The sequence below is a fragment of the Aythya fuligula genome, chromosome 17 (assembly GCF_009819795.1).
Source record: "Aythya fuligula isolate bAytFul2 chromosome 17, bAytFul2.pri, whole genome shotgun sequence".
In the NCBI taxonomy this organism is placed as follows: Eukaryota; Metazoa; Chordata; class Aves; order Anseriformes; family Anatidae; genus Aythya; species Aythya fuligula.
Genome location: NC_045575.1, coordinates 10840514 through 10868495, shown reverse-complemented (window position 1 = coordinate 10868495; position 27982 = coordinate 10840514). Strand labels below are relative to the sequence as shown.

The following is a 27982-nucleotide window of genomic DNA, read 5'->3' as shown; positions in this document are numbered from 1 at the left end:
TTTGTTTTACAATGTGAAATAAAATAGAGGTGTCAGGACACAAAGACTGCTCCTTAGCAGCACAACAGAATCGTGAGAGGCTGCTTCTGTATGGTCCAATCCTGCATAGAAAATCTTGTCTTTCCCAACTGTGACTGAGTTTAAATTGTTAAAGAAACCCTGATAATGTCTTCTCTTATCCCTGTGAAATGCACATGTTACAAGCCAGCTGGGTCACCGTGGTTTTCCTGGTCCACTTTTGAACTGTGTCACCATAGGCTGTTACATTTTTCTTTTATAATGTGGAGCAATTTTCTATGATGGTCATTGTTGGTGTCCTCAAGATGAATTCATCAAGGCCAGGGCAGATATGCCACTTCAGTAAGGTGGTCTGGTCTATAAAAGGAAGAAGCTGATAACCTGTTTGAAGTAATGCCTGGTGGAAAAGACAAGGAAACATTTATCCCCACTTTTCAGCTGTTGGGTCTTTCTGTGGTTGTTCCAGGGATGGAAATCTGCAGTGCAGAATCCGTGGGAAAGAAAGGAAGTCACTTGCCTGCTCTGTTATTTTTCGGATTTTATTTATAAATGCAACCATTGCTTCATTATATAATCACAGTAAACATGGCAGAAAATACCAGTGGGTATTCCATAGTTATAAGTACAACAATCAGGTTAACCAGGACCCACCTGATAAAAACCCATTCTTTCTGGTTTTTATTTTTGTTTCTTAAACATACACAGCACTTTAGAGTAAGCAACTTGCCCTGCCTCTAAAAAGCATACACTATGTATACACTCTATAATAAGGGGATAAGTAAGCATAATAAAGGGACAAACAATATTTTCTCAAGATCTCAGTGACTGTTGTTTTGGTATTCTGTTAGAAAGAACCTGTTGCTTTTGTTATCTGTCACTGCATTTACTTTAATCTGTTTACTTCTTCAATTTTCTCTACCTCGGCACATGCAGATTAACAAATTTGTTTCCTTGTCCTGTGCAAAGTTCTGATACGTTTTCTTATCACTGCATGGGTCTTTCTTCTTTCAGTACATACCCTTTTCTCCAGCATAGAGATAATTAACTCGTGCAGTAACAATGAAAAAATGCATCTGACATCACTGTAGGAACTTTCAGTGCTTGAAGTGGCGTGCTAACAATTTAGCAGAATCAGTACTCCTGATGTGCTCTCCTTGCAATGTGCATGCTTTTTTCACTCTGGACAGTGATTAGTCAGTTTAGCTTTGGGACACAAGTTTTCAAAAATTGAGTGACCTTTTCCACCATGCCCTAACCCCAAACTGTGGTTGTTTGGGTTCGAGCTCTAAGTAACGGATTATGTTTTGACAATGTGTTGGTCAAGGCAAGGCAACTTGCGTTACCTTGAGTTTGCTGAGCAATGTGTAACAGCCTTGAAGCAGTTACCCTACTTACTTCAGATCTTGGTTTCCACCTGATCTAAAGTGATCTCCTCTAGAATTTGTTTTAATTACAGGCTCCAAAAGAAGAAAAGAAAAACGCAAAATTTAAAGCATAGACAATTCACTTGTGCAGTCGCATTTATGTTATTTGAACCAAAGGTTGAGTATTAATGGCTCTCTATCCCAAAAACACAGCCTTTTCCATAGCATCCTGCACTTTCATATATTCCAGATGAGATGGGTAGTTAGTGCATTGGAAACGGGGGTTGTTGCGGATATAGTTAACAAATTCTGGAGCTCCTGGGACGATGATGTTGTCGGCCAGAAGAACTGAGCCCTTTCTCAGCAAGCTGCATTCCTAGAAAGAAGAAAAATTGCTTCATGGTGGCTGTTAAGTGGACATTGGCCTGAATGTAACATGCTTTTGTCTTAATCATATCATATTCAAGTGCCTGCATCCCAAAACCCATTGTACTTTGAAATGGAAGAATAGACATGGGAAAAGCTGAAAAACTCTATCCAGTCCTTTGTTGCCATGTTTAACATGCTGACTTTCTCTGTTAACACAGTCGGTGGAACACAGAGATGCTGATAACGTATTAGGTCATTCAGGTTCTGAAATAACAAATCGAGTGCAGTGGAGGAGTGCAGTTTGCTCATATTGTTTCCAACCATGCTGTTCATATTGTTTCCACTTTTATTTAATACATTAAAATGTTGTAGTAGCTCTTACAGTCACCCAAGAGATTGGCATGTACCAGTCTGCTTTGGCTTGTCTCAGAACCACTAACTGAATAAATGACTTTCTGAACTTGTTTTCCTTTTATCTTGTATAACTTTATGCTGCTTTGTTCAGGAGCTGGGCATGAAGCAGAGTTTGTGCACGAGAAGATCGCTGACAGATTTCCACAAGGCATAATTATCTTGCAATAGTCACTTCAAATTCAATGTTTATCCTCAGCAAACCTACAAACCTAATTTTTACTGGTAATTTTGTCCACTAGAAGTTGCTTATCTGAGCTAACCAGCTCTTTTAGAAAAGGAATTTTGAGTTTTATCAGGCCCGTTATTACCCTGTGGTAGCAGGCAGCAGTCGTAGCTGGAACATGGTGGGTTTTGTCATTCCCAGCATTATTCCCACCAGATAAGTCCTGCTGATGAGTGTGCTGCTGAGGCTGTTCAGCTGTTCAGCTTACTGCTCACGCCTCTGGTGACTGAACATCAGTCAGCACACAGAAGTGATTTTTTGGCAAATATCCTGTGGTCTGTTTCTATTGTGCAACTTACAGAAGCTTGGAAGTGACAACATGCTGTGTTTCCCACTGGTCACAAGGATTTCAGACACTGTGTCAGGCTTTTCTAGACGTGCACGAAGAGGAATGCTGTCTGGACCATTCAAAATACATACCAAACTTGCAAGTTTTAACGTCTGAGAAAGCATGGGGACTCCTGTTATCTTTCTCCTCTGAATTTTGTAAGATTTTAAGCAAAGCAACTTTGTGTCACAGTTGCATCAGACTAACCACAAACTTGGAGCTAAGCTACATATTTGTTTTGGTTGTGTTGTGAAGGTTAAGCTCTGATAAGGGTACAGATATCTCTTCCCATGGAAAGAGCTCAGTCATCCTTACACAGCCAGTATAAAAGAAAACATTCTCTGGATACACATAACGGGCAGGGAACATTTTCTTCAGCTACTTCTGTGTAAATTCAATACTGGAAATTTGAACCCCAAGTTTGAAACAGCTATCAGGACAGGGGTGAAGTTAAAAAACAGGAGAGCCTGGATGAGAAAATATTGTTATAGGCCTCAAGCTGGGGTCAGGAAGTAGATGGTGGGCTTTCAATGTAAGAGGCAGCCTCAAAAAAAGTGGATTTATTTGTGGAGAAAATAATTGCAAAATGGCACTTCCATCCAAATAAGCAGTTCTAAGAAGTTTTATCAGTCTGCAGTATCAAAGTGAGGAGAATATCTGTATGCTGTGTTAATAGATACAAATGCTGTGGATCTCGGTTAACACTGGAAATTATCTTCCCTTCCTCTAGAATATAGTTAACTCACTTCCAGTGCTACCCCATCACTGCCTACTGCTGTTACGGACAACTTGTTTTGTAATGCTAGCAGTAACTGTTAAGGGGAGTTGGGAAGAAATTAACACAATTTTTTCCACATTTAGGGCTGGAGATAGTTTGACAGCACTTCTCCAGCAAGTGCTTGACTGGGGCAGCCTGCACTCTTCTAAAGGTTGCTTTACAGCCAGTTAATTATGTGGAGTAAAGGCTCCCAGAAAGATGATACCCAGCTGCGCTACCAAAATTTGATTTCATCAAAAGGCTTTGCTTGCATAGCAAACACAGGCAGAAAAAGGGATACTGAAAAGTAAAAGGAAATCAGAGAGGTATAGGTGGAGCTGAGATATGCAGGTCCTGAGTCTCACCTGCTCCCAGGACCAGGATGTTTTTGGGTCAAGTTTTCCAGTTCAGTGACCATGCAGATATTCCAGTGAGTGTAACACCCAAACCCTGCTCTCCTGCAGCTGGGATTTCTACTGCAGACCTGTTTGTTCAGTAAACAAAATGGCTTAACGCTATTTGCCAAGTCCTGAGCTGTGTACTGTGGGTAGTTGTCCCAGATAAAAGTTTGGGATCCTGTCCCCAAATCCTCTTTTTTTTCGTAAGGTTGTTATTTTGGCTGCCATTCTTCATTTTACAGAGGATGAGGTTCTTCCGTTAGAATGTAGGCCTCACAGACATCTAGGTATTTACTATTTTACTTTTAAGACAAATTGTGCAAACTGACCTGAAGCAGGATGGTGTCTGGTGTGTATCTATCTTTCCAGTGGTCCACAAAGACAAAATCCAGAGTATCCACTTCATATTTTTTCTTCAGCTGAGGGATAATTTCCTCTGAAGGTCCTTCTATGAGTGTTACCTGAAAAGCAAATCTACCTGATGAATTGTGAGCCATAGAGAAAAGTCATATAGAATCATAGAATCATAGAATATCCTGAGTTGGAAGGGACCCTTAAGGATCATCAAGTCCAACTCTTGACACCGCACAGGTCTACCCAAAAGTTCAGACCATGTGCCTAAGTGCACAGTCCAATCTCTTCTTAAATTCAGACAGGCTCAGTGCAGTGACCACTTCCCTGGGGAGCCTGTTCCAGTGTGCAACCACCCTCTCTGTGAAGAACCCCCTCCTGATGTCAAGCCTAAATTTCCCCTGCCTCAGCTTAACCCCGTTCCCGCGGGTCCTGTCACTGGTGTTAATATGCCCCTATCTTATTTTAAATCATGGCAAGACATCAGTGATCCTTTTATAGTTCAGTATAGCCTTAGTTGATCTGATACATTTGGATCATGTGGGCTTTTCTTTTTTGAGGAATCAATCCACATGTGTTGCAAAATATTTTTCTTCTCTATTACTATTAAAAAAAAAAGTGGTCTGTTGCTTCTGTTGGATAATGATTTTTCGTGGAAACAAGGGAATCTTCTGTTGAAAACAGAACTTTTATTATTTTTGTAGTTGTACCTCAGTTTAAATAAGTAGTCCAAAGGGAAGCAGAAAAAGCTACAGGTGACTTTAGAATACAGCTGGAAGCTGCTATATGTCAAATTGATATGGCCGGTAGACAAGGCAGGACAAAGTCTATTACATCTCACTTATAGGTTTAATGGCGTAAGTACTGTTAAACTGCAAAAAGCTGCTACACACTGACTTGTTAAGCAAGTGCCATATTCTGTAAGTACAGGAAGAAAGTAGAAAAGAAATCTGTCTGGTCTATGACTCACAGCTGATCAGGAGATTAAATCAGATGCGAGAAATGCAATTTTAGATGTCACTGTTACTTCAGGTTCTCATCAAAAAGTTAAGAAACACATTTGAAGACTTCGTGGTGGGATTTGGTTCTTCAAGTTTTATCTGTGTTGAAATGAGTTGGCTAGTCAGTAGAGAGGCACTTCTCAGGCAAGAGACCTGACCTGCTGTAGATGTCTGCTCTGGGCTGAGACAGATTATAGACTGAAAATACCTGCAGCTCAGCCAACTGTCTAGGGAGTTGAGACACCTTGCACTGTACAAAATTTAGATATGTATATTGTGACTTACTAGATTTGAGCAAATACATCTTATCTGAAGTCTGTTGCACATAATGCAACTCTCCTCTGTGAGATTCTGTAACAAATTATACTTCAATTTTCTTTTGTATTCAGTAATCAGTATTCACAGATCTGAATGTTTTAGTTTACACACAAAAAAACAATACTCTAGCTTTTGGGAGGTAATGTTGTGAAGTCCTGCTTCTGTGAGAGGGACTAATTGGGCACAGAGCTAGTTTAATTAATAAGAGCTGTCGGTGCACAAGTAAAGGAAAACAAAATGTCTATGAATAAATGTGGGGTAGAAATCATAGAAAGGTTCCTGATTATCAGGAGGAGTTGCCTGTGAAGTTGTGTTGTCTAGTAGTTCAGTAATGGCAGTAAATTTTGCCAGTTTTGCAATGTGGTTGCTAATTTTATGGAAAGAACTGGGTGTGCTGATGTCCTGTGACTATAATAAATGAAATAACTGACTCAGGAGCCTCCTTTCAGGTCCATATTCTTAGAGTCACCATGAGCTTTGAAAATAGCTCTCAGCAAATAGTGTCTATTGCAATAACCAGTGAATAGTCTTGACAAGCCTTGACAAGCCCAAGACTCTACTAACCCTAACCCTGACCCCCAGCTGGGTCTGCATCATACCTGGGCCCTTGACTGGTGCTCACACATCTAGCTCAATTCCACCATGCAAAAGAGATGACAACTTTGGTCTTCCGTATGGACAATGATAGCTTTCCCTGTGATCTAGCCTGAAGGTTACTCTGCTTGTTCCCAGACACAGTGCTACACTTGCTTGACAAGTAGAATAACAAATTTCAACCTATTACTGTTGCTTCTGTGCATAAAGTCCCATTCTCCATGTATTGCTTTCTGAGAAAAATGGTATTTACCTTATCTTGTACTCCAGCAAACTCAATCATCTGTTTAGCTATAGCAGCAAATTCTGGGTTGAACTCCAAAGTGAGAAGACGAGCGCCTGCTTTCAGTAGCCGAGCAATCCTGACTGCTGAGTAGCCGCAGTATGTTCCCAGCTCCAGTGCAACTGATGGATTGATCTCTTCCACTGTCTTGTCTAGAATTAAACCTGAAAAAATGAAAACAGGTTAACTTAAAATCAAACTAGTTTGCATGCTGAGGGGTAAATTAGTGATGAGAAACTTGCAAAGTCTATGTGCTCAGGTGCTCGGGACATTCAAAATATAAGGGTTGATGTCAAATTACGTACTGTTTCGTTTGCAAATTGGCTTGTCTGTGATAAAGTTGATCAGGGACATTCCAAAATTCAAAAGGCACACTTTCAACTAAAAAAAATTTTCCTTAGTTTCACAATTTAAATATTTATGAGCTAAGAAGTGCCTGAGTTAACTAAAATATTTATAGTGTTACAAGGGAAAAATGCAATGTGTTTTTCCAATAACTTATTGCAGAAACTGGAGATGTTTGCGAAATACATAAATCCTGACTTCTAAGTGCTGGTATTTTGTTGCAATGCTACATGCAGAAGTCTGATACAAAATGTCTCAGTCTAAATATTTGTCTAAAGGGAAAAAGACAAGTCTAATTATAGGTTGCAAGGTATTTGAATTCACCTGATGAACTGTTCTGTTAACAAAAAATACTCTCAAAAGTGAGTGACAGTGTACTATATCTATTCCTGAAAAAAAGGGAATTTAATTGTTACAAAGCTGTCTCCTTTTACTTATATGCTTAGAAACTAGATAGCTAATCTTAAAAAGTATCTGAAGGGATTTTACTCAGAGCCATGGACTTGCTCAGGACATGCACACATTTCATTATGTGAATTTTCCTAGGTGTCGTTTGTTTATGCATTGTCTGAAGATAATGCTTGCATCTTGAGATCATGTAGTTCTTCTAGAAATCTTCAGAACTAAAGATGTATTAACTTTGATGGCTCTTCTGAGGAAAGTTCATATGTTAGAGAAAAATTAGAGTGAAATTATTAAAAATGGTCAAAGGTTAGAGTTTTAGGATTTCCTACTCAACTGTTACCTACTGTTCTGTTGCCCTAACTACCCCCGACTGGTATGCAGAGAAGCTAGTTTCAAAAAATGTACCCATGACAGAGAAGCATTTTTATTACAGTGCTTGTAGTTGTACTTCATTAGGTGCATTAATCCCAGGCTAAGCTAAATTTCCCTGTAATTTCCCAGTAAGAGGTACTTCTGTGTCTAATTCATAAGGGAATGTGTTAACATTTTGCCATTACAGTTTTTTGAACAGACTCTCATTTCCCTGCAGTTTCCTTTAGTAGACAAGAATAAGATAATTTACTTGCCTAGTAGCAAAAAGACCTGATAGCTGCTTTTGTGTATTACATGGGTAGGATCTTTCCCTTCAACAGTAACTTGTAATTTATACTTGTAGATACAAAGTTCATATAGTTTAAAATACTTCCCATGATTGCTTGTTTTCTTTTTTTTTTTTTTTTTTCATATTCAGTATCTTTCCATTAAGGATCTAAAAGTCCTTGATGTAAGGAGTTATTCCTCAAGGCCACTCTGTATGGGAACTAAGACACAACATAACCATAGATTTCTTTCCCATAACTTGTCACCCTCTGCTTAGACACTTGCACGCACCACACAAAACTAGATTTGATCCTGTGACTTCCTGGATTACTCACTAGATCCTCCCCCTCAAAGACATCTGCACAAGCGTTTATTACTGTTTACAGAACTACTCTGCTGACCACAAGGGTGTTATAGATGTGATTTTTTTTCCCTCCCAGCAGATGGGAGTGACCACGTGAATACAATAAAATGTCCGATAATCTACTAGTCTTGAAGGATCTTTCAAGTGCTGATCCCCGCTGCAATTACCTTTCTCATTGCCCACATTCATGGCCCACTCTTTCTGGGAGCAGTACGTATCTATAGCATCTATCACGCTACAGGGGTCCCCTCGGACTGCATTCTGTAGCACAAAATTTAAAATCCTCTGTTCTTTGCTCTGGTTCATGATGAAATTGGTTATTTTCTCCCGGATTATTTCATTCCAGATAAGGGCAGCAGTGCCGTTTCTCCTGATGATCACCACAGAGAGCAGCAAAATGAAAAGCAGGACGAAGACAATGAACAAAGGGACTGAAGAGCTCTCCAGCATCTGGAAGGAAAGAGAAAAAACAGCCCAGAGTTAAGGTGGCCCAGGAGAGAGCTATTGTTTTTTGTAAATATTAATCTGAATCACCCACAACCCACCATCCCGAACAGCAACACACACAGTTTAATTATGATATTGTACAGAGAAGCTGAACACGACTCTGTCACTCGATAATGGATGGTGCTCTGTGGCACTCCCTTTAGAAGCCAATTTTACAGGCAGTCAACAAGTAGCTTTATTTAATGCTCTGGTCCCTTCCCCCACACAGCTGCTCAGTCCTGGCTCCAAGCATGCCACTGCACAAGGAGCCTCTCAGCATCAAATCTGTTCTAACTGTCTTCAAAGGATTCAAAATCTTAATTAGACTCTGCATGCGATCTCACTCTACTCATTTTTGAACACTGGGAAACTTCTGAGCCTTGGTAAGAAAACATGGAACTTTTCACCCTTTAATTTTGAACAAAGCATCAGCAGAAGCTGGACAGTGTTAGGCACCATTCTGTTTGAAATCAGACTGCAGGTCAAGTTACTCCGTGGCATGCAGACCCCCTTTGCTGGTGCCTGCCCTTCTGGCATGCTCTGCAGAGAAGCTGAGCTGGACGTTTCAGAAGGACTTGAGCTGCCTCCCTCCTCTGACAGCCTGCAACAGAGGTACCCAGGTGGAACGGTTCACAGAAGATGGTAGCCTCTTTCTTGCTCATAAACCTTTTGACACGAACCATCAATCTGACACTTTTGAGAACAAAAGATGTTTTTTTGTTTAAAAGCGGGGCAGTTTTCGCACTAGTTATAAAAAAATGTAAAGCTAAATCCCTGAACCAGAGAAGAGCCCAGGTTCATGCAATTTGAGAAATGTAACAGAAGGGAACATTGTATTACTCCGATGGGCCAGCTCAAATTATCTGATGGAGTTGTGCCTATTCTTCCCCTGAAATTTAGTGTCAGCTGCCAGTGCCTATGTTTGCACAGCATGGGTCATGTGTGCGAGTTTCTGTTCATCTCTGTGAGTTCAGGGCATCTGAATGTAAAGCTCAGCAGATGGGATGCATGTCACCCTGTACAGCTCAAGCAATAAATCCTGTCAAAGCCATTTACTTTGATGGATTTCAGACAAGCCAGTATAAAGAAAGGTGCATTTATTTCCATGCAGGAGTCACAGCACAAAAGATGTGGTAAGTAAGGGTTCTTAAAATTAAGGTATTGATTTAGCCTTTGAAAGAGTGCCAAACTAACGGTCGTGAGTCACCTGAGGCTTCTCTGCATGAGGAATTCCTCTCATCCATCCCAAAACACAGCTCGTCTCTGCTGATGTCCCTTAGAGCACCATGTTTCCACCACTGCTGCCCGCAAGCAGGGGCTGACAGTTTTTTACTGGGAGGGCAGCACAGGTTGGAATGCACTGCAGTTCGCATTAGGATGAATGAATGCCAAGTTCGTTTGTTCTTGAAGTCTGATTTGGCATGTGAGCACAGGTCTAAAGGACTCAGAAACTATTTCTTAACCGCAGCATGCTGGCTTGAGCCGCAGTGTTTTTTAAACTGTTATTTTTAAAGAATGTGACACTCAACACTTTGTAGTCTCTGCTTCTTTCTACGGACTCTTCCTCTTCCAGCTTGCCAAAGATGGTTAACAGCTTCCACTTGTAATTGTATTAATGTTGCACCTACCTGGTGGAACATTCAGCAGAACCATTGCTGCAACTGGAGCTACAACATCCTCAAAATTTTTGCCTAAATTGCCAAGACCAGACGTAAAGGGGCTACACAACTAACCAAGTATTCCCCTAGATCTATTCCTACCTATTCTTGCTTCCTTTCTTTGTTTGTTTCCCCAAAAATTGTCCCAGGAAAGTCCTAAATTTTATGGGTGGTCATACCTCTGTTCTGCAGTGGGACCTGGCACACACATCACCCATGGGAAAAATCTGCAGCATCTCCCTGAATTTTGAATCACCATGCAGAACACATTTCGAGTTCAGAAGATGACTGAGTTGCCATGGAGACATGCTCAACCTACAGTGCAGCTGATGTTTGTTCACCCATCTACTTATCTTAGTGGCACAGCAAGTATAATTTCCTTGGAGCAGTTAAAAGTCTATTTCTTCCAAACAGTCACCAATGCTAATACTTTCCTTTGTAATGCTTTTTTTGCAGACTGACCTGACACTTCTTTTCAGGGCTCACCAGCATCATTAGTGCATGAAAATCTTGTTTCTTTGGCATTCCAAATTTTGTTTCCTAGCTAATAAGCACCTGTTTCTTGACCTTAGCAGGATCACGAAGGCCTAGATGTTAGTTTTTCTTCTTCCCTTCTAGGCAGTAGTACTTCTGCTGACTTAGAAGTCCTAACTGTCCTGTGCCTTCCAGATAGGACTGCTCAGGAAGAACAGGGCTACAAAGATGGTGAGGGCTCTGGAGGACAAGACGTGTGAGGAGCAGCTGAGGTCCCTTGGTTTGCTCAGCCCACACAGAGCAGGCCGAGGGGAGGCCTCATGGCGGCCTGCAGCTCCCTCACAGGGAGCGGAGGGGCAGGCGCTGAGCTCTGCTCTCTGGGGACAGCGACAGGACCCGAGGGAACGGCATGGAGCTGGGACAGGGGAGGGTCAGGCTGGGGGTTAGGGAAAGGTTCTGCACCCAGAGGGTGGTCAGGCACTGGGACAGGCTCCTCAGGGACGTGGTCACAGCCCCAAGCCTGCTGGAGTTCAAAGAGCGTTTGGACAATGCTCTCTGACATGCGGTCTGATTTTTGGGTGGTCCTGAGTGGAGCCAGAAGTTGGATTCAATTATATTTCATCCCTTCCAACTCAGGCTATTCTAATACTATGGTCTTTCCAGTCCTACATGAAGATGTTCCTTCCATATGACCTGTCCTCTAGAGATTTGGGTTGGGTTATGAAAATGTCACTGGTTTAATAGAAAAAAATCTCTAACTTCACTTAGCTTATCTTTGTATGACTTTCGCGACTTGACTGTATGGCCATTGTTGGTGGATTGGGATTACTGACAGCTGAGAGAGAATTATTCAGAACCATACATGTGGAGCCCAGAAACCATTTACTGCTGCCATCGAACCTTCCTGACTCTGGACAAGGGAAGCCCTGATACCACCAGCCCACCTGGTGGCAGTCCAACTGTACTCAGGTCCCTCTAGAATTGAACTGGGTGTTTGCACCCATTTCAGCTTATTGCCAGACATAATTCCCTGGATACAATGGACATTCGGGCATCCTCTGAGTACAACCTGCCAAAGGCTGTTGCTTTGGCACTGGAGATTCTGCCAGTAGATTTGGGGCTGTCCTTCAAAGATGTCAGGCAGCAAAACTGGATAGGTATAGAATGAACTAGGTGGTGTCTTGTGAGTAACTCCGTTACTGCCAAGTATAGATATAAAACCATTTGGTGAGGGAAAGAGCGTGTCTGTAGGCTAACTTAGCCCTGTTCTCTGTCCTGCAGGAATGCTCAGGCTTTCTTTTCGTGGACAGAGAACAGAGCGTGAAGAGTTGGTTTTCTTTGTTGGATTTTTTTTTTTAGTTGTTGGTGGTGTTTGTTCCAGTTTGGTATTAAAACCTTAACAAAAAGGACCTGTTTGAAGGTAAAAATCTGTCCACTTTCATATTGCTTCCCAGGCATGCAACAGGGTAAGTCAGCAAACCAGATTTCCTTTGTCTTATTTTCCCGCACTGATACAGGTTTTATACACCAGAATTACAGAACATCACATGCTCAAAAGCCCATGTATTACTGAAGGGCAGCTTCTTCATCATCTGTAGCCTGTGAAATGCTATTTCATAACACATCTCTGTTACCCAGTACAGAGAAAACACTCGGCTTGGATTAGGCCTGCTGATTTTTAGTAACTTTATCTGATCTTGAACGCTTCACTTTCATGCTTACTTGGACAGCAGTATTTTCTTAAAGATGTTGTTTTAAGAGAGTGAACTTAGTGGTGTAGAGCAAGACAACTCATTTTACAGATATATGACATGTTTTCAAAGGCATAGGTTGTATTTAGGCTGCTGCCACCCTTAGCAGGTATTGTAGTGTGACATCCTGATACCAAGAAGCAAGTAGCTTGACAAAAAGTGGTAATTTGGGATATACTTCTGAATCACACAGTGAGCCATTGCCTTCTGTCTCTTCTAGCCATTTCTCACTCAAAAATATGATTCGGTTAACAGTCTTTTCAGCTTGTCTCTAAGGGCAACAACTGCTGGTTCTGCTGGGCCACCCACAAAATATTTTTCTTTATCTTCAGCTATGAAATCTTACTGCTTCTAGTTCACCCAAGGATCCTCCTGGAAAGCAAAATACAGACCTGCATTTCTCTTCATGTCATAATGGATCTAGACTGGTGAGTGGCTGTTAGCACAGAGTTGTGTGTAAACTTTGTCTGGTATTTGTCAAGTAGACAAAAAAAGCCAATAAATGGAAACCCAAATGTTTATAATTTAGGGATGATCTTAGATCTAAAACTAAAGTAAGGAGGAAATTCACCTTGGCCATTCCTATGATCAGGAACTATTCCTATGATCAGGAGGATCCATTTCTTACAGTGCATCAGTCAGATCTTTGGACTTCTGAATCCCTTAGTTGATGCTACTAGACATAACAGCAGAGCCCACCTACCTCCACAGATCCTTAAACACTCACTGGCAGCAACAACCTATTCAGTACATACTCTTTTTTTCTTCTGTTAGACCAGTTCACTTGTTTTGCTGTATCAAGGAGTATTTCTCAGTTATTATTTTGTTTTTCTTTGTTTGATTTTAATTACTATACAACATCCCAGCACCTTCTTAAATTGTCAATTTCAGTTGTTCTTAACAAAACCTCCTTTAGGAGGCAATTATACTGAAAAAAATTTTCCAGACTAATCTGGTTCCTGGTTCCTTTCTTTTTTTTTTTTTTTTCTTTTTTTTTTGAACACTGCTTCTTTTTTCAAGGTGGTTCTTCCTTTAATTTCTGTCTTCTTGGATGTAAAAATAAATTTAGTGATGGCAGTAAACTGTAAAAGTAGCCTGCCAAAGGCAAGATGCATCAGTGATGGTCATGCACCAGGAAGAGGGGGAAAAAATGTACCAAAATAGGTAATTGCTTTCATATGCCTAGCTGGAAAATATTTGATATGAAAATTAAGTGCATAATTCTACCAATTTCAAGCTACCACTACATAAGAGACAGTCTTATGACAGCTGTAGAAAATGCAACTGTAATTTTAACTTTAATGTGGATTCATGGGATTCATTAAATATGCAATAAAACTGAACTTGTGCACCGTCAAGCTTCCCATTACCACTTATTACAAGACAGTCGCTCTTATTAATCAGTGAGGTTCCAAATGCACAGGTTAGCACTGCAACCTCTGCTGTGCATTACAAATGTCCTGATAATATGACCCTTCCCTTTGAAAAATGTGAAAGTGAGGAAGGAAATAAACGGAAAAGTGAATGGATAACGTTACAGAAAGGGATGAGTAATACTTTTAACTAAATCTGTTTTTAGTAAGACAGAGTTTAAAAGAAAACATATAAAAAATTCATGCCTAAACCTGTCAAACTACTGGCAAGTCTTTCTAAGGCACTGGATTATTTTCTTCTGCAACTAATCTTACTCTTTCTGTTGGGCTTCATGAGGCCAAATTATAACTCAAAGTAGTTCAGTAGTTTTTCCCCAATGCAAACTGTAATCAAAGTATCAGCATTTAAATGGGAATTCCTCTGTTTCAGATTACAGGGATTTGGAAACAAAAAAAAATAAATACAATAAAAATAAAAGAAAGAAGCAAACAAAAATTGTGGGAATCTGTTTCCCTGCCTTACCTGTCTTGACAATAGTATACTTAAGTCATTCCAAAGGGTATAAAAGAATTCTCAGGAGACTCGCTCAGACTTAAGGATCTATTATTGTGGCAATATTTAAGTTACAGGATTCCTACCCCCACCACTATTATAGGATCGCCAATTTTTCTAAAAATATAAAAATACCTGTGTGATGGAGCACAAAACAATACATCATATTCTACACATGTACATTTTTGCACAGGTGACTCCTGCCATTTCACCACAGATTACAAGGGCCTTTCAGTGATACTATTCATCAGTCCTTCTGGTAAGTTTTTCCAAGCACTGTTAAAAACTATTTGGTCTTATTATTCCTTGAAGTGAAAAAAATAAGGGTTAGAACACTTGGTAACATCAATTTTTCAGGTAAGTCTAGGTAACATGGTGAATTCAAACTGAGGTTTTTTCTTAGTGTTCAATAAAAACTGCATTAAGTCTTCTTAAGAGTGCTAGAGCAAGGTGTATGGGGATTTGATCTAAATTACTGATTGCTGCTGTTTCTCTCTCACATTCTGAAACAACCTCCCTCTGCTAAATATATATATATATATATTTACTGAGAAGAATAAACATATTGAAAATAAGCACATTTATATACTTGAGTTTTAATAAGGACATGTGCCTTAATGAGCATTACACTTAGTGGATTAAGAAAGTATCGAATTTGATTATTTAACTAGTCTGCAGCTCATTTCATTATATTATGAATAATTAACAAGAACTCATTTCCTACAGAGATGAGATGCAGAAATAAGAGCTGGCAGGTATTAAAAATACTTGGGAAGTTGAAAACTATTGGATAGAATATTTTTCTAATCAAGGTGAATTATATCCTACAAGCATATTTATAGGATAAACTGATACTGCTTTGCTTTGTACTGAAAATGAAGTCCTGAACGTAATCACAAAAGTCTCTTCTACAAAGAGCATGTCCAGCACGTACATTAAACTACCATTCTCCAGGACTGCCGTGAGAGTAAATGTTGTGATCCTGAGTCAGGGGTTTTAGCTTTGAATCTCATTTTGGCAATAGTTTCCTGATCTGATCTTGTGTGAATTGTCTTACCTACACCTTTGCTGCCATGAGTAAGTTAACGTTACTACGACTTCTGTAACTTTCAAGGTGCTGTGAAGCCAAATTCATCTTTGTCAGAAAAGTCTGTGCTATGGATATATGGATAACACCCAAGGAAGAACAAAGTGGTTTTATCTCTGTTAAGTAGACAGATTCATTCTGGGATACCAAAGTAGCAAACACCTACGTGACATTGCTGTTCTTGAGTTTATGAAAAACAGGGGAAATGTAGAAACAAAGAGGGCTTCAAACACCTTGCTTAAGTGATTTCAGCCCACTGACAAATCAGGCGTCTGCGGAAAGATGATGTTACATCCAACATTGCTATAATTTTGCATACATTTGATCTAACTGCCAAGTACGAGTTGGTTGTTCAAGAGTTTATTACCAGTCTCCAAGCATCCAGACAGTACTTTTGCATTCTCATACCAAAGGGTTCAGACTCTAATTTAGGTTTTATTAGCTCACGTAACATGGTGAATGGGGAGTGCTTGGTAAAGTTATACCCTTCAACCTCTTTTCACAGAAGAATCTCTCCATCAGTCCAGTGATGTTGATGGTAATAGAAATGGACGACAGTAGTAGAGTGCCTGGGGGCACTGGGGCCCGAACTTGCTGAGACACTGCTGCTAAGTCTGCAGAGAAAATGTAATAACAGTTTCCCAGAGCTTTTCTACTAAGGCCATACAAATTAACAGATTAACCCCTCCACACACACCTTTGTCAAAGAGGTAGAAGTACTCCCTATTTTTAGAAAAGGGTTGAAAACATTTTTCAGGAGGTTTGAATTCAAATCTTTTAAACACTTTTGCTGAAATTATGCCTTTAAATAGCTAATGCACTAAAGTACACGGAGGATTTGCATATTAGTGAAGATATATTAGCTGTTTAAGAAGCATTGAAAAAACAGTGCAGAAGAGTTGGCACATTTCAAGAAAATCTGTTTAAGAAAAAATCTGATACCCCACGGTAGGTCAGAGAGATCTGTGCTGGGCCACAACAGGGACAGGAATTTCTGACTCTGTCCTGTGCTCTCTTGACTGAAGCAATTTATGTTTTGTGACATTTTGCTTTTCTTGATCTTTTCCCAGAGCACGAAGGCAAAGTATTTTCATCAGAAAGCCTAAACTAACTTCTGCAAAACATGTTGTACCCTGTTGCTGTAGGCAACGCAATTCAACAGCTTCATATTTTAGGACTTTTAAAGGTCAAAAAAAATATTCTTTTTACCTCTTATTCTTTCAGTGTTATGTATTTTCAATTGAGTGCAACACTGTGAAGAATAATCAGCATATTGCCAAATGTGAATAGCTTGTATTTCAATGGAAACTTAGTCTGGGCATTCAACATTCAGATTTTCCACTGACATCATGAAAACAAGCTGAACAGACTTTATATAATTTTTCACTAAGTATTTCTTGCATGAAATCTAAATTTCTCTCTCCCTAGGCTTTTTCAAGCTACTCCAATTTAGCTTCACTACTGTGACTACAAAAATTCAGACTTCTATAAATGCAAAGTTCTGATTATTTTTTTTCCCTGGTCCTCTGGTGTTCTGTGTTTTTTTTTTGTTTGTTTCTTTGTTTTTTGGTTGTTGTTGTTTTTTCCTTTCAATCTCAGGAGAGATTGAAAGGAAACAAATAGAAGTTTCTTGTTACTGAATGAAAGGAAAAGAACAGAAAAGTGTCTATTGCCTACCAGAGACCCCATCAGCTAAGCTTCATGAGAGTGTTTAACTCCATTCTCCCTGGAAAGATTTCAATTAGGATAATTAGTATGCACTTAAAACTTCCTTTACAGTAGCTATTGTCTGAATGGTAGTCAGTACTATCACCCAAAGGACAAGGTTTATGTAATGGTTATTGGCCCCATAAAACAGAGTGGGGTTCAGAACAAACTGGCCTCACTCATCTCCACCCAGCAGGAGCCCCACAAGGAGCTGTAGAATTCTGATTCAGACTGGCCTAATGAACACAGTGCGCAATTAATGCCAAAGTCTGGGGCGAGGGAATTCTTCTAGGCTAAGAAAAGCACTTTACTTTTCAGGAATGAGCTCCATTCAAGTACCCCTAGGAAGCGTTTGTTTCTGACAGTCCCTATTCCCGCTCCCGAGCGCTAGCTGTGTTTGTACTATTTCTCCCCGCGTTTGAAGCTGGTTGGGTTGTACAAATCCCACCTGGGAGGCAGTGGACTCCTGAAAGAACAAAGTGCTCTGCTCTGTCAGCACAGTGTGAGCTGGCCTGGAGAAAGTTTTTCAAGCTGAGGTTTTCACATTGCCCAGGGGGTGAAACGAGCTCCTTTTGAATGATTCTGACCCCCCACCCTCAAATGGAGAAAGGGCTGAAAGAGGAAAGACCAAAATGGCTAGTTGACTTCAGCATAACCACCTGTGACAGCCCTATTTTGTGTTCTCTCCTTGTATCACATGGACCAAGGGCTGAATCCTCAGTGTCCCAAATCCCTACTGCACGGTCCTGTCCTGCTTCCAAGGCTACCAGCTAATCCAGTGTAAATCTGTCTCTCTACTAGCACAGCTTTCTGCTCTGCACAAGCTGCTCTTCGGGCCAGGGAGAATGAATGACGGAAACCTGGTACCGAGGACACCCACTGAGGGATCTGAGAGAATAGGAAGGAAATCGCTGCTGAAATGAAGGTTTATATCCATCAAAGTGAACAACTCTAACAGGCCAGGCACGATGGGATCCACCACAGCACAGCAGGTAACCAAAGCACTGCGTTCCCATGGCAGCCTCACAGAGGAGGACATGGGACCTTGGTCTCCAATCCTGAGTAAATAGCCCCAGAAAAAAAAGTAGCTGGAATGAGCACAGAGTTTCTCATACTTCAGCTAGAAATTGCCTTCTGAGAAATCCCTCCTGAGAGAGTTTTAGTGAAACTGGTATGGATGGCCTCACACAATAAGATTTGGTTTCAATGACCACTGCCAGAATCATGTTTTTTCAGAAAATTCCTTGTCAGTTCCAATTCCAGTGATCCTGAAGGAATGCTGAAAGTGTGGGACTGGCAGATAAACATGATACCAGCTCCAGGCTGCTAAGAAGTACTGTTAAACTTGAATGACAAGTAAATTGTTTGCTGTGTTAATGTGGTTAAGCTCTTTTTCCACTTATGCAAACTAAAGCTGTAAATCAGGTAATTTTTCTTTCTCATTTAAATACTGCAGTGCTGTGCAAATACGTGAGGTTTGGAATCCGAGGGCTTTGTTAGGGGAGTCCATGCCTCCAAGCAGAAAAAAGTAAGCTTAAGTGCAGAGATGAAGCACAGGTTGTTTATAAAGATCACCAATCCGACCTGCTGTTGACAATACAAGTAAATATGAGTTTGTTTTTTTAAAGAACAGAAGATAAGGGATGTCCATAAAGGACATCAGAAAGATACTCTATAAGCAGCAACAGGGCTAGCATACTAGCTTTTGTCATTATACTTCTTCACAGACATTTTGCTGTTGCAGAACTCCCTATTGAAAATTTAAATCCCCATAAAATACAGCTGCAGCAACACATTTATAAAAGCAGCTATTCATAGTCAAATATGAATAAACTGAAGCTTGACTTGCATTCAGCTTTTTCTTGAGTACAAATGAGTACCAAATTCTAGCATACTTATAGCCATAAATTACTTTTCTAATTTAGTTGGGGTTATCTCATCTCACTTCTTTCAGCTGTCAAGGTTTACAATGCAGTAGAAATGCCTTCCACACAAATATGTCCTATTCTTTCTCTGTGAAAGCTGTAACTGCCCACAGACTGGCTTCCTGACAATGAGTACCAGTCAAAATGTGGAAAACATTGCTTCTTTCGTATTCGGCATGGTTTAAAATTGCGGCATTATCTAACACAGCAAATCATGTCAAGTCTGAGAAACAGAAAAATATAAATATGTACCTTTCTCGGTACAGCAGAAGCTGTTCCCTCCAATCTTTTCCTGTGCTGCTGTGATGTGGGCTTTGTAGAATAAGAGTCCAAGAGCCTGCAGTATTCAGTCACATTCAATCACATCAGAGGAATAGCTTATCGGTTCTGTTACACGGACTCTAAAAGGAGCGGTGTCCTTTTCCCCAACTCCTCCTTTCACAGATTTCTGCCCTCCTTAAAGGTGCTCAGTGCTCTAATAACCTTAAAGAAAGCTATTTGTCTGTCCCCTAATGACAGTGTTCTTGTTACTTAGTTACAGCACAGTGAATGCTGACAAAGTCAGGTATGAGCCAAATCTGTGCTCAGTGTAAATGCACTGTGTTCAATCAAGCAACTCCAGGAATGAATTTGGCCCAAGGGATTTAGTTTTTTTTTCAGCTCAGACGTGGCACGTACGGCCAGGGCAGAAGTTGTAGAAACAAGACCTAAGCATGTGGGTTAAATTTAGAGTGCTGCTGGAGGGAGGTGAGTGGAGATATGCATAGCAAATTGCTTAACAACAGCTACATTATAAATAGCATATTTGAATTTCTATAGCTTCTTCTTGAAAAAAAAAAATCCAACTAACAGCTGTATGATAAAAGAAGAGGCTTATTCCAATAAATTTTGGTTTTGGCTTTACTGTCTATCTTGTCACCTTCAAGGTGGAAACAACGTAATCAAGCTGCAAATAGATTACACCATAAAAGAGAAAAAAAGAAAAAAAAAGAAAAAAGAAACCAAACACAACATTATAATAGTTCTCTGCTGTATTTGCACTAAGCTCAGACCTAGTCGGTGAGTTTTTGAAGCTCTAGCCTAGAAAATATTTAAAGGATTCAAAGAAAGGATTTCTATAAAACACAGCAGCAACTGGAAATGAAGAACTAAGACCAGGTTTTGTCATATGAGGGAGGAGGTCCTTGAAAGTATTAGGGGGGCTGCCTCAGAGCATGACAAGAAAAGAATAAAAATATGAAGTGGATGAAGTGAACAAAGAATTGTATGAAAAGGAGGTAAGTGAGGATGAAAGTGTTTCTAGTAACTCTAAACAAAACACGATTAGGACCCTGCAATATAGCACAGTGCCCAATGTCAATACAGAATAACTTTGAAGTATCCTTCCCACATATAACAGAGCTTTAGCTCAACAAATATTTTCTTATAATCTAAACATCAAGCAGAACAAAGAATGAAGAAAGCAATAGCATTCTCTAGCTCCACCAACAGTAATTTCCTGCCTGGCCAAAAGCTAGTTCAAAAAACATGACAGGTTGCCCCTGCACAATCCCTGATGCCACCCACAGTTAATCTTAACTGAGAATTTCTTTAACTGTGGGGCTGTGGTGACAAGAACTTAAAACAGTAAAACTTACTCTATGCACTGACCTAGTCCAGTAATCAGGAAGTTATTATTTGGAGATGTCCTTGCAGTTAAACAGCGATGGTTGGGAACTGGTGGGTGGTATCAGCCCATGCTCTGCTTAGCAGAATAAACCAGTGCCAAGACTTACCAGACCGAGCAGCGTCCCATGACAACACTTTAAAAGTTCTAGTTTTGAGCTGAATCATATTCTTCAGGCTAGGAGCATGGGAGGAGCAAACTTGCTTCTGCCTGCCCACAACTGTTTACTTGCATGATAAACGCTACGCCTGCAAAAGTAACCCTTTATCTTGTCTAGATACTCCATTACGTAAGAAAAAATTGTGAATGGCAATAACTGCAAAACCAGGTAAAGCTATAGGTTCAGTTAAACCACCCAAACCGTGTGATAATGTCAGTTAAGTTGCTTCCAAGTAGCAGCAAATTGGAAGTAGAAATCTTGTAATAGGTTATTACAGGATAATTTTTTATGTAAGAGAAATTTCTTTGAGAGGCTGATTAAACATTGGTTTATGCCTTTCTGTAATTTACCTTTTTGCCACAGACAACTGTAGGGACAAGATCTTAAAAGGTGGATTTGGTATTGTAGAGCAGTAGGATATTTCATTCAAAGGGCATCTCTATGCAAAAATGTAGACCCAGATGTCTGAGCTTTTTGTCTGAGCTGCATTAATGGCAGCAGGTAGGAATAACTGGCTGGTTCAGACTGACTTGCTCAGACAGTGACAGCACTGAGCTCGGAGCTGTCTGCACAAACTTGACCGGACTTGCTCCAGAACACTGCTCCCAGTCTCAAACGGAGGCTACACAGCTGTGATCACAAGATGCGGTGTGGCAGCATTATCCCCACTCTGCACAGCACAGAGCTAAAGCTTTCCCAGTAAATCCATGCCTGGCATAACAACAAATGGCATTCCCTGCTTCTAACAACCCTGGCCAAAGACTTTTTAAAAGCCTAAACAAAAGAAGACAGGGGAGCTAGCACATCATAAACCCCACAGATCATGTGAAACACTGAGCGGAAGAAAATTCTTTTGAGCTTGCATTTTCAGAATAGCAGGAGGGATTTGCTTTTATGTGCATTTGCTGTTTTCCACAGGCAAATTAGTTTCTCTTGCTGAGAAACATGCAAAAGAGGAATTTTGAGAAAGGAAGCACTACTCGTATGAATCAGGAAACTGCCTGGAGATATCTAAAATAAGAAACAGATAATAGAGAAGAACAAGGGCCAGCAAAGTTACAGTCTAGAATTTAACAGAAACTACACGCAGTTAGGCTACTTTGCGTTTACTGTGTATCTTAAAGGGTTACCACGTGGACTGGAAACACTTCGTGCTCTCAATGACTTTGAAACTCCTCATGAAAACTTTGGAGTTCTGTTAAGTCTATCATATATCTGTATTTTCTCCACACATTTCTTAATATACCTTAAAGCATTTGAATGAAATCAAGAATTTGTGTTACTTAAAGCTTTATTTCTTCTTGCTGTTTTTTGTCACTCGTAATCAGTTGTTTAGGACAAACTATGAGCATAAGATTCTGTAGGGTTAGAGAAGGAACGAAAAAAAAATGGCAGAGATGAATTTCTGAAAAACGAGTCTTACTCTCAGACAAATTTCTGAAAATAATAATAATAAAAAAGAAAACAAAGGGGTAAAAGAGCAACAAAGCTGAAATGTTTAACTATTTTTCTGGTTTATATATCTATGCACAAATATTTCCAGCAGAGGTAATACTGTTAGCTGAAGGATAGATTCTTTGTGACAAGATGTCTTTTTGGGGTGCTTAGCATACATGTATATTAAAACAGCTATTTTACTTTTAGAATAGCATTTTAAGATGTAATTTAAATTATGACCTTATTTAGAGTAATTCTGTGATGTGGATGCTTTTCTTAGCTTTCTTCTTAATGTAGTTGTAATGTAGACATATTTTCAGGCCTTACATTGAAAAAAAAATATTAACTAATGGACGTGATATTAGTCCCATGTTAACACAATTTTGTAACCTTTGTAGACTTCACATGGAAATCTGATCTCCACTTTGATATCTCATAAACCAAAATTAGTCATTTTCTTCCTTTACAAATTTAACTTGTAACTATTTAAAGACTGATTTGTCAAAACTCTTAGAAGCAGAATCTCAGTGAAAGATATCTAAAATACAGAAGGCTTTTCTATTTTCAGGTACACCAGAGTTTGGTTGTAAGCAAACAGTCACAGACTCATTCATGCCAGTGTAAAGCAACATCCAACTAAAAGTAATATTGGAAAACACTTGCTACAGAAGCCAGGTAAGAAGCCTTGTAACAGAGGTAAAAATACATCTATTGTTTACCCAGGATCTGTCTTCAAGCAAGTGTCCTCACTTGTCAGCATAAACCCCCATGCAAGAATACTACCCATGATTTGTGAAAAGGTTCTAACTTGCTTTGGAAAAAGTCTAGGAACAGTTAACCACCCCTCCTCTCCTCTGCTACCATAGATTATGCCTTTTTTGTAGCTCTGGCAGGCAATTCTCTCAATTGCCAGGGCCTATGTCATGATATTGATTTCTGTCTTAACCACGTGCCATGCCTTTCTTCCATGGTGCTTTTCTTTCCCTCCCCTTTCTTCATTAATGATAGGGACACCATGTCACACACTAGCAGAGGAACAACTAGAAAAAAAAATAGGGTAAAAGTAATCACAAGAGAGATGGAATGAAACGAGAAAGTCCTACCTCACTGTAGAGACCTCTTAGTTCAGTGATCCAGTATAGTTCATTGACACTACCATAAATGATTAATTAGGTCACACCACAAAATGCAGCCTCTGATTTAACTCATTTCTCACCCCACCCACTAAGAAAGAAACAATGTGATGACTTTCAAAGATGGTATCTTCCTGACACCTCTCACTTTTCCCCACCCTGGCAGGTCCCTAATCCAGGAACATTAAACATAAAGCAATCTATGCCAAGAAAAACAGAACAGACAAAAAGCGCTTGAAAAGTCAGAATTTCTAAAGTATTAAACAGAAAGGTGTTTTATTCTGGTTGTTTTCACTTACTCTTCATGAGGAAGAACTTAAATAAACCATTGATGAATGTAACAAAAGTTACTTCTAATGAAGAAAAATTAAGAAGAAAATTTCAAGTTTTCCTTACAATAAATTCAAAAGCAGAAAGTCTGCCTGCTAACAGAACCAATTAATGGCCTCCAAAACTCATATTATTGTTGGCTGGATTTATAGACATTTATGAAACATATCACTTTGGCATTTCCTTTGCCCTCTTAATACTGCACTGTTTACAGAACACCAAATAAATATCCCCCAGGAAATAAACAAAACCACATCCAGCTCAGGATAGTCTATGATTCTAATGTATGAAATTAATTTATGACTTTAAATATTGCTAGCTACAACTGATACAAATCCACAAAACTAAGATGTTCAGTCTGACAGCTATCTTCTAAGAGGTTTTTTTAAAACCCAAGTATCTAAAAAATACTGTTTCATTGCAGAAACACAATACTTTGTGTAAATGTTTCCTTATACAAAAATGTATTTGTCACTAAAGGACTTCATGCTTGCTTTCTTTATACATATATTAATACACATAAAATATGTATAACACTAGTTATTTTGATCAGCTTAATGATAACCACAAAATAATGGATAGGATAGGACAGGATAGGATAGAACACTGTAAGAGATGAGCCAAATATACATTTGAAACCATACCCGAGGACCAGAACCTGTTTCTGGTCCCTGAGACAGGCTTTTGAAGTGTAGTGCAGACACACTGACTGCACAGACACAGTGCTGACTGCAGCAGGTATCTGTGGCTGCTCTACTACCTGATACTGTGATCATGGGCAAAACCTACTCACCGCTGCTGATATTTGCCCTTTTTGATCTCAGTGATCATACTTGTGAGAATGTTCAAGAACAAGCAGAGTGGCATTACACAAACTTTGTTCTTTCTTTTGAAGACAGCAGTGCTGATGAGTAAACCTTTGCCTGTGGAACTCCACGGTGCTTTACCATGAGCTGTGAGATCCAGCCGGAGGGCTTCACCCCAGCTTCGCGCAGCCTGCCAGCAGCAGCTATGGATAGCTTCCTAGATGGCTTAAGGTGCCAAGTGGCAGCAACTGACTCACATTCAAAATAGAAAAGAGCGGGCGTGCTTGGGAAAAGATAAACATCTAAAAAAGCTAGAAACTCACCACCGCTGTGTAGGCTGCAGTTCATACAGATTCTGAGCTTTAAAATAATAAAAAGCAGCCAGGAATGAAAGGAATGCTAGTATATGATGTGGCTGTTACACAGGGCATTTGGCCAAGTCCTCTCCTTAAACAGTTTAGAAGCACTACTCCGAATTTATTGGCAATTCTTTCCTAAATTGCCACTGATATTGCTGTTTAAGGTAGTGTTTTATATCAACAGCTTTGCCACATCTAAGGCCTTTTCTTAATAACAAGATAGCATAATGCTGCTGGAACATTTCTTCACATAAATTTGCTGTGTCTTTGAGATTATTTAATTCTACCCTTGATTCTACTACCGCTGAACTAAATGCTCTGTGAAGAGCATATGCCCAACACTGCCTGATTCAATTCAGCATAGTGGCTAAACTGAACAGCTAAAACAACTTTGCATGCACATACCTGAAGAGCATAAGTGATTAGCATCTGAATATGCTCGAGGTTTTTTTTCATGTATAGGTCTCAGTGTGTTCTACTCATGTCTTTCTACTGCTGTTGCAGTGGGTAAGGAGTATCTTTAGTGATTTATTGATTGTACTGCTGTAGAATACAAGGTTTTCAGCCTTTTATTTCCAGCAGTGATACTGGACAACTCATCGACTGTTAGTAACTCCCGTTTCATGTATTTGCAAACATTAACTGAGAGGAAAAAAATATAATTATCTGACCTATACTAGGAGGTGATACTAGTTATTCAAAAAGTTTCTTTTGAGCATTTACTGCCACTTCCCCTGGACTACTGATCAGATGGATGTTTCTGGTACAAAATGGTTAGATGCTGCCCCCTTGTGAGACAAGCCCTTACTCCAAAGCCAGCTGAACAGGACTGCCTAGAACTGTTTTCTGTCACCAGCTCCTTCTCCCTAAGAAGAAGGAGCTGATTCTTTGTCCTAAATTGATTTGACTGTGGTGATATTTATTATATGCGATTCACTTTGTACAGCAGCAGGTAGGGTTACTACTATGCTGCAGTAAAGACCAACAGCCAACACTTCTGACAGAGAACAACGTTGTTCCCTGTGGTATGGTTTTGCTCAACACCTACTATGAAACCTTTTACCTTGGGCTGTCAAAATACATTACAAGCATTAATAACTCCAATCTGAAGCAGGTCAGCAGTTTCACCCCTGTTTAACCAACAGAAGATGTGGGGCACCAAAAGGGTCATCCAAAGCCTGCAAAGTCTTGGTGGTGCTCCGACAGGCTGTGCTGTGTGGACATTTGCCCTGTCGCTGTTAAACCTTGCACTAAAGCTGTTGGTGCTGGTCTCCCTCACTGACACGTGGCGTGGGCCCAGCCCCACCATTTTGGCTGAGGTCAGCCAGGAGTCCCTTGCTCCTGCTCACAACGCTGGAAGCACTTCAGTCACAGGAACCTGAGCCAACACGACAACTTGACTGTAATGCCTCGTGGGAAGGAAGGACTTCATTCACACTGCTTTCTCAGGGGGTTTTGTCTGTGTACAGCACCTGAGGCACCTGTGGAAGGGGTTCTGACATCACGCACCCCTCATGTCTGCTACAAAGGGATGTGCAGATTCAGAGGAGAAAACAGGACTTTGGGTATCAGTAACGATTCTGGGCAGCTGTGTTCCTCTTCCTTCCTTAAAAACCTTCCCTGACCCCCCTCTGCAGCTTTATGTTAACGGCAAGCCAGGCAAGAAAAGCACTGTGTGTTTTTTTTCCCCCCTTTCCAAAAAAGTTCGATTTTAACTCTAACTGGAGCCGGTGACCACCTGATAAAAAAAAAAAAAAAACAAAAAAAAAACAAAAACAAAAACAAAAAACAAAAACAAAACAAAAAAAAAAAAACACACTAAAAAAAACTGCAGCTCTCGCAGCGGCTGAAGAAGCCGGAGCTCGGGGGCGAACAGAGCGGGCGCCCCACGGGTAGGGGAGCAGCGGGCTCCCCTCACGGCTGCTCGCCAGGGCACCGCCATCAGCGCCCTCCGCTCAGGCGCTGCTCGGCCGCCTCCGCGGGGTCCTGGCGCGGCGCGGCGGGGCGGCCCGTTGCCGCCTAGCGTTGCCGTACAGCATGGCGGCGCTGTGGTGGAGGCGGCGGCGTCTCCCGGGAGCGGCGGGGCTGTGCCGTACGGCGCGAGCCCTCTCAGGTACGGGGCGGCCGCGCCTCTGCCTCGGTTCTCGCGGCGGGCAGCGGGCGGCCCGCTCCGCTCCGCTCCCCCCGCTGCCCGCTGTGAGGCACGAGAGGCCCGCGAGCGCCTTACCTGAGGGGCTGCTGCCGACAGCCGGGGCCGCCGCCGCCCTCCTGAGGCGCCGCTCTGCGCCCTCAGCGGCCCGGCCGGGGCGGGTGTCGGGCTGCTGCCATCCTCAGGGGCTGCCGGAGCCGCCCCCCGGTGCTCCCGGCTGCCGTCCTGCTGAGGGAGGTCCTTCTGGGAGCCCTGCGGGCGCAGGTGGCTGTGAAGCAGGCGAGGCCGCCTGCCCCCTGCGCTGCGGTTTGTTGGGGAGGTCCCGAGGCGGCACAAGAGAGCGCCAGGGCTTTGCTTTGGGCTGACCCCGCCGTGACGGGGGGCTGCCAGCCCTCCCCGGGGGGCTGCACCGCCGAGAGCGGTCCCCACCCTGCGCTCAGCACACAGCGGCTTAGGGGCTTCGAGGCTGCTGTGGGCTTGGCTGCCCTCCCCGAGCCGCTGGCAGCTCTTTGGAAGCCCTCCTGCCCTCGCCCAGAAAGTTCTCTCTCACCTTGGCATTTCTTCCACCGCCTCCAAGCCGCTCCGTTAGAATGGGCTGAGCTGTGGGGACCCCGAGGTGGCAGAAGGGGCCAGCTGCCCTCAGCCTCACCACGCCTCTGCAAGTCCTGAGTTGCAGCTGAAGCTTTCGAGAGCGATAAGGTCACTGCTGAGAAGTGTAGGGGTAGAAACTGCTGCGGTAATACAGGAAGGGAAGGCC

The 27982-nt window shown here is 41.2% G+C and overlaps 2 protein-coding genes across 8 annotated transcripts in view; one reads left to right on the top strand and one right to left on the bottom strand.

The window, feature by feature from the left end:
• Positions 1–541: 541 nt before the first annotated feature.
• On the bottom strand, positions 542–27826 carry COMT (catechol-O-methyltransferase). Of its 6 annotated transcripts, none has more exons than XM_032199327.1 (5): positions 27776–27826; positions 8339–8621; positions 6389–6582; positions 4201–4332; positions 542–1758 (listed from the first exon to the last, which is right to left on the bottom strand). In XM_032199327.1, the coding sequence occupies exons 2-5, from the start codon at positions 8619–8621 to the stop codon at positions 1579–1581; spliced, it is 789 nt and encodes a 262-aa protein (XP_032055218.1). In that variant the 5' UTR covers positions 27776–27826; the 3' UTR covers positions 542–1578. The 6 variants fall into 6 exon arrangements, with proteins under 6 accessions (XP_032055218.1, XP_032055219.1, XP_032055214.1 ...); XM_032199328.1 differs by lacking the exon at positions 27776–27826 and adding an exon at positions 27304–27323; XM_032199323.1 differs by lacking the exon at positions 27776–27826 and adding an exon at positions 20961–21037.
• Positions 23094–27982, top strand: part of TXNRD2 (thioredoxin reductase 2) — a 36735-nt gene continuing 31846 nt past the window's right edge. Inside the window, exon 1 of one of the 2 annotated variants that reach the window (XM_032199321.1) lies at positions 23094–23123. Coding sequence is in view for 1 of the 2 variants with exons in the window: in XM_032199320.1 (XP_032055211.1) it covers positions 27114–27189 (76 nt within the window). In the remaining variant the exon portion in view is untranslated. Of the gene's footprint in view, positions 23124–27113; positions 27190–27982 lie in introns of those variants that run through there. The other variant, XM_032199320.1, reaches the window with a different exon arrangement.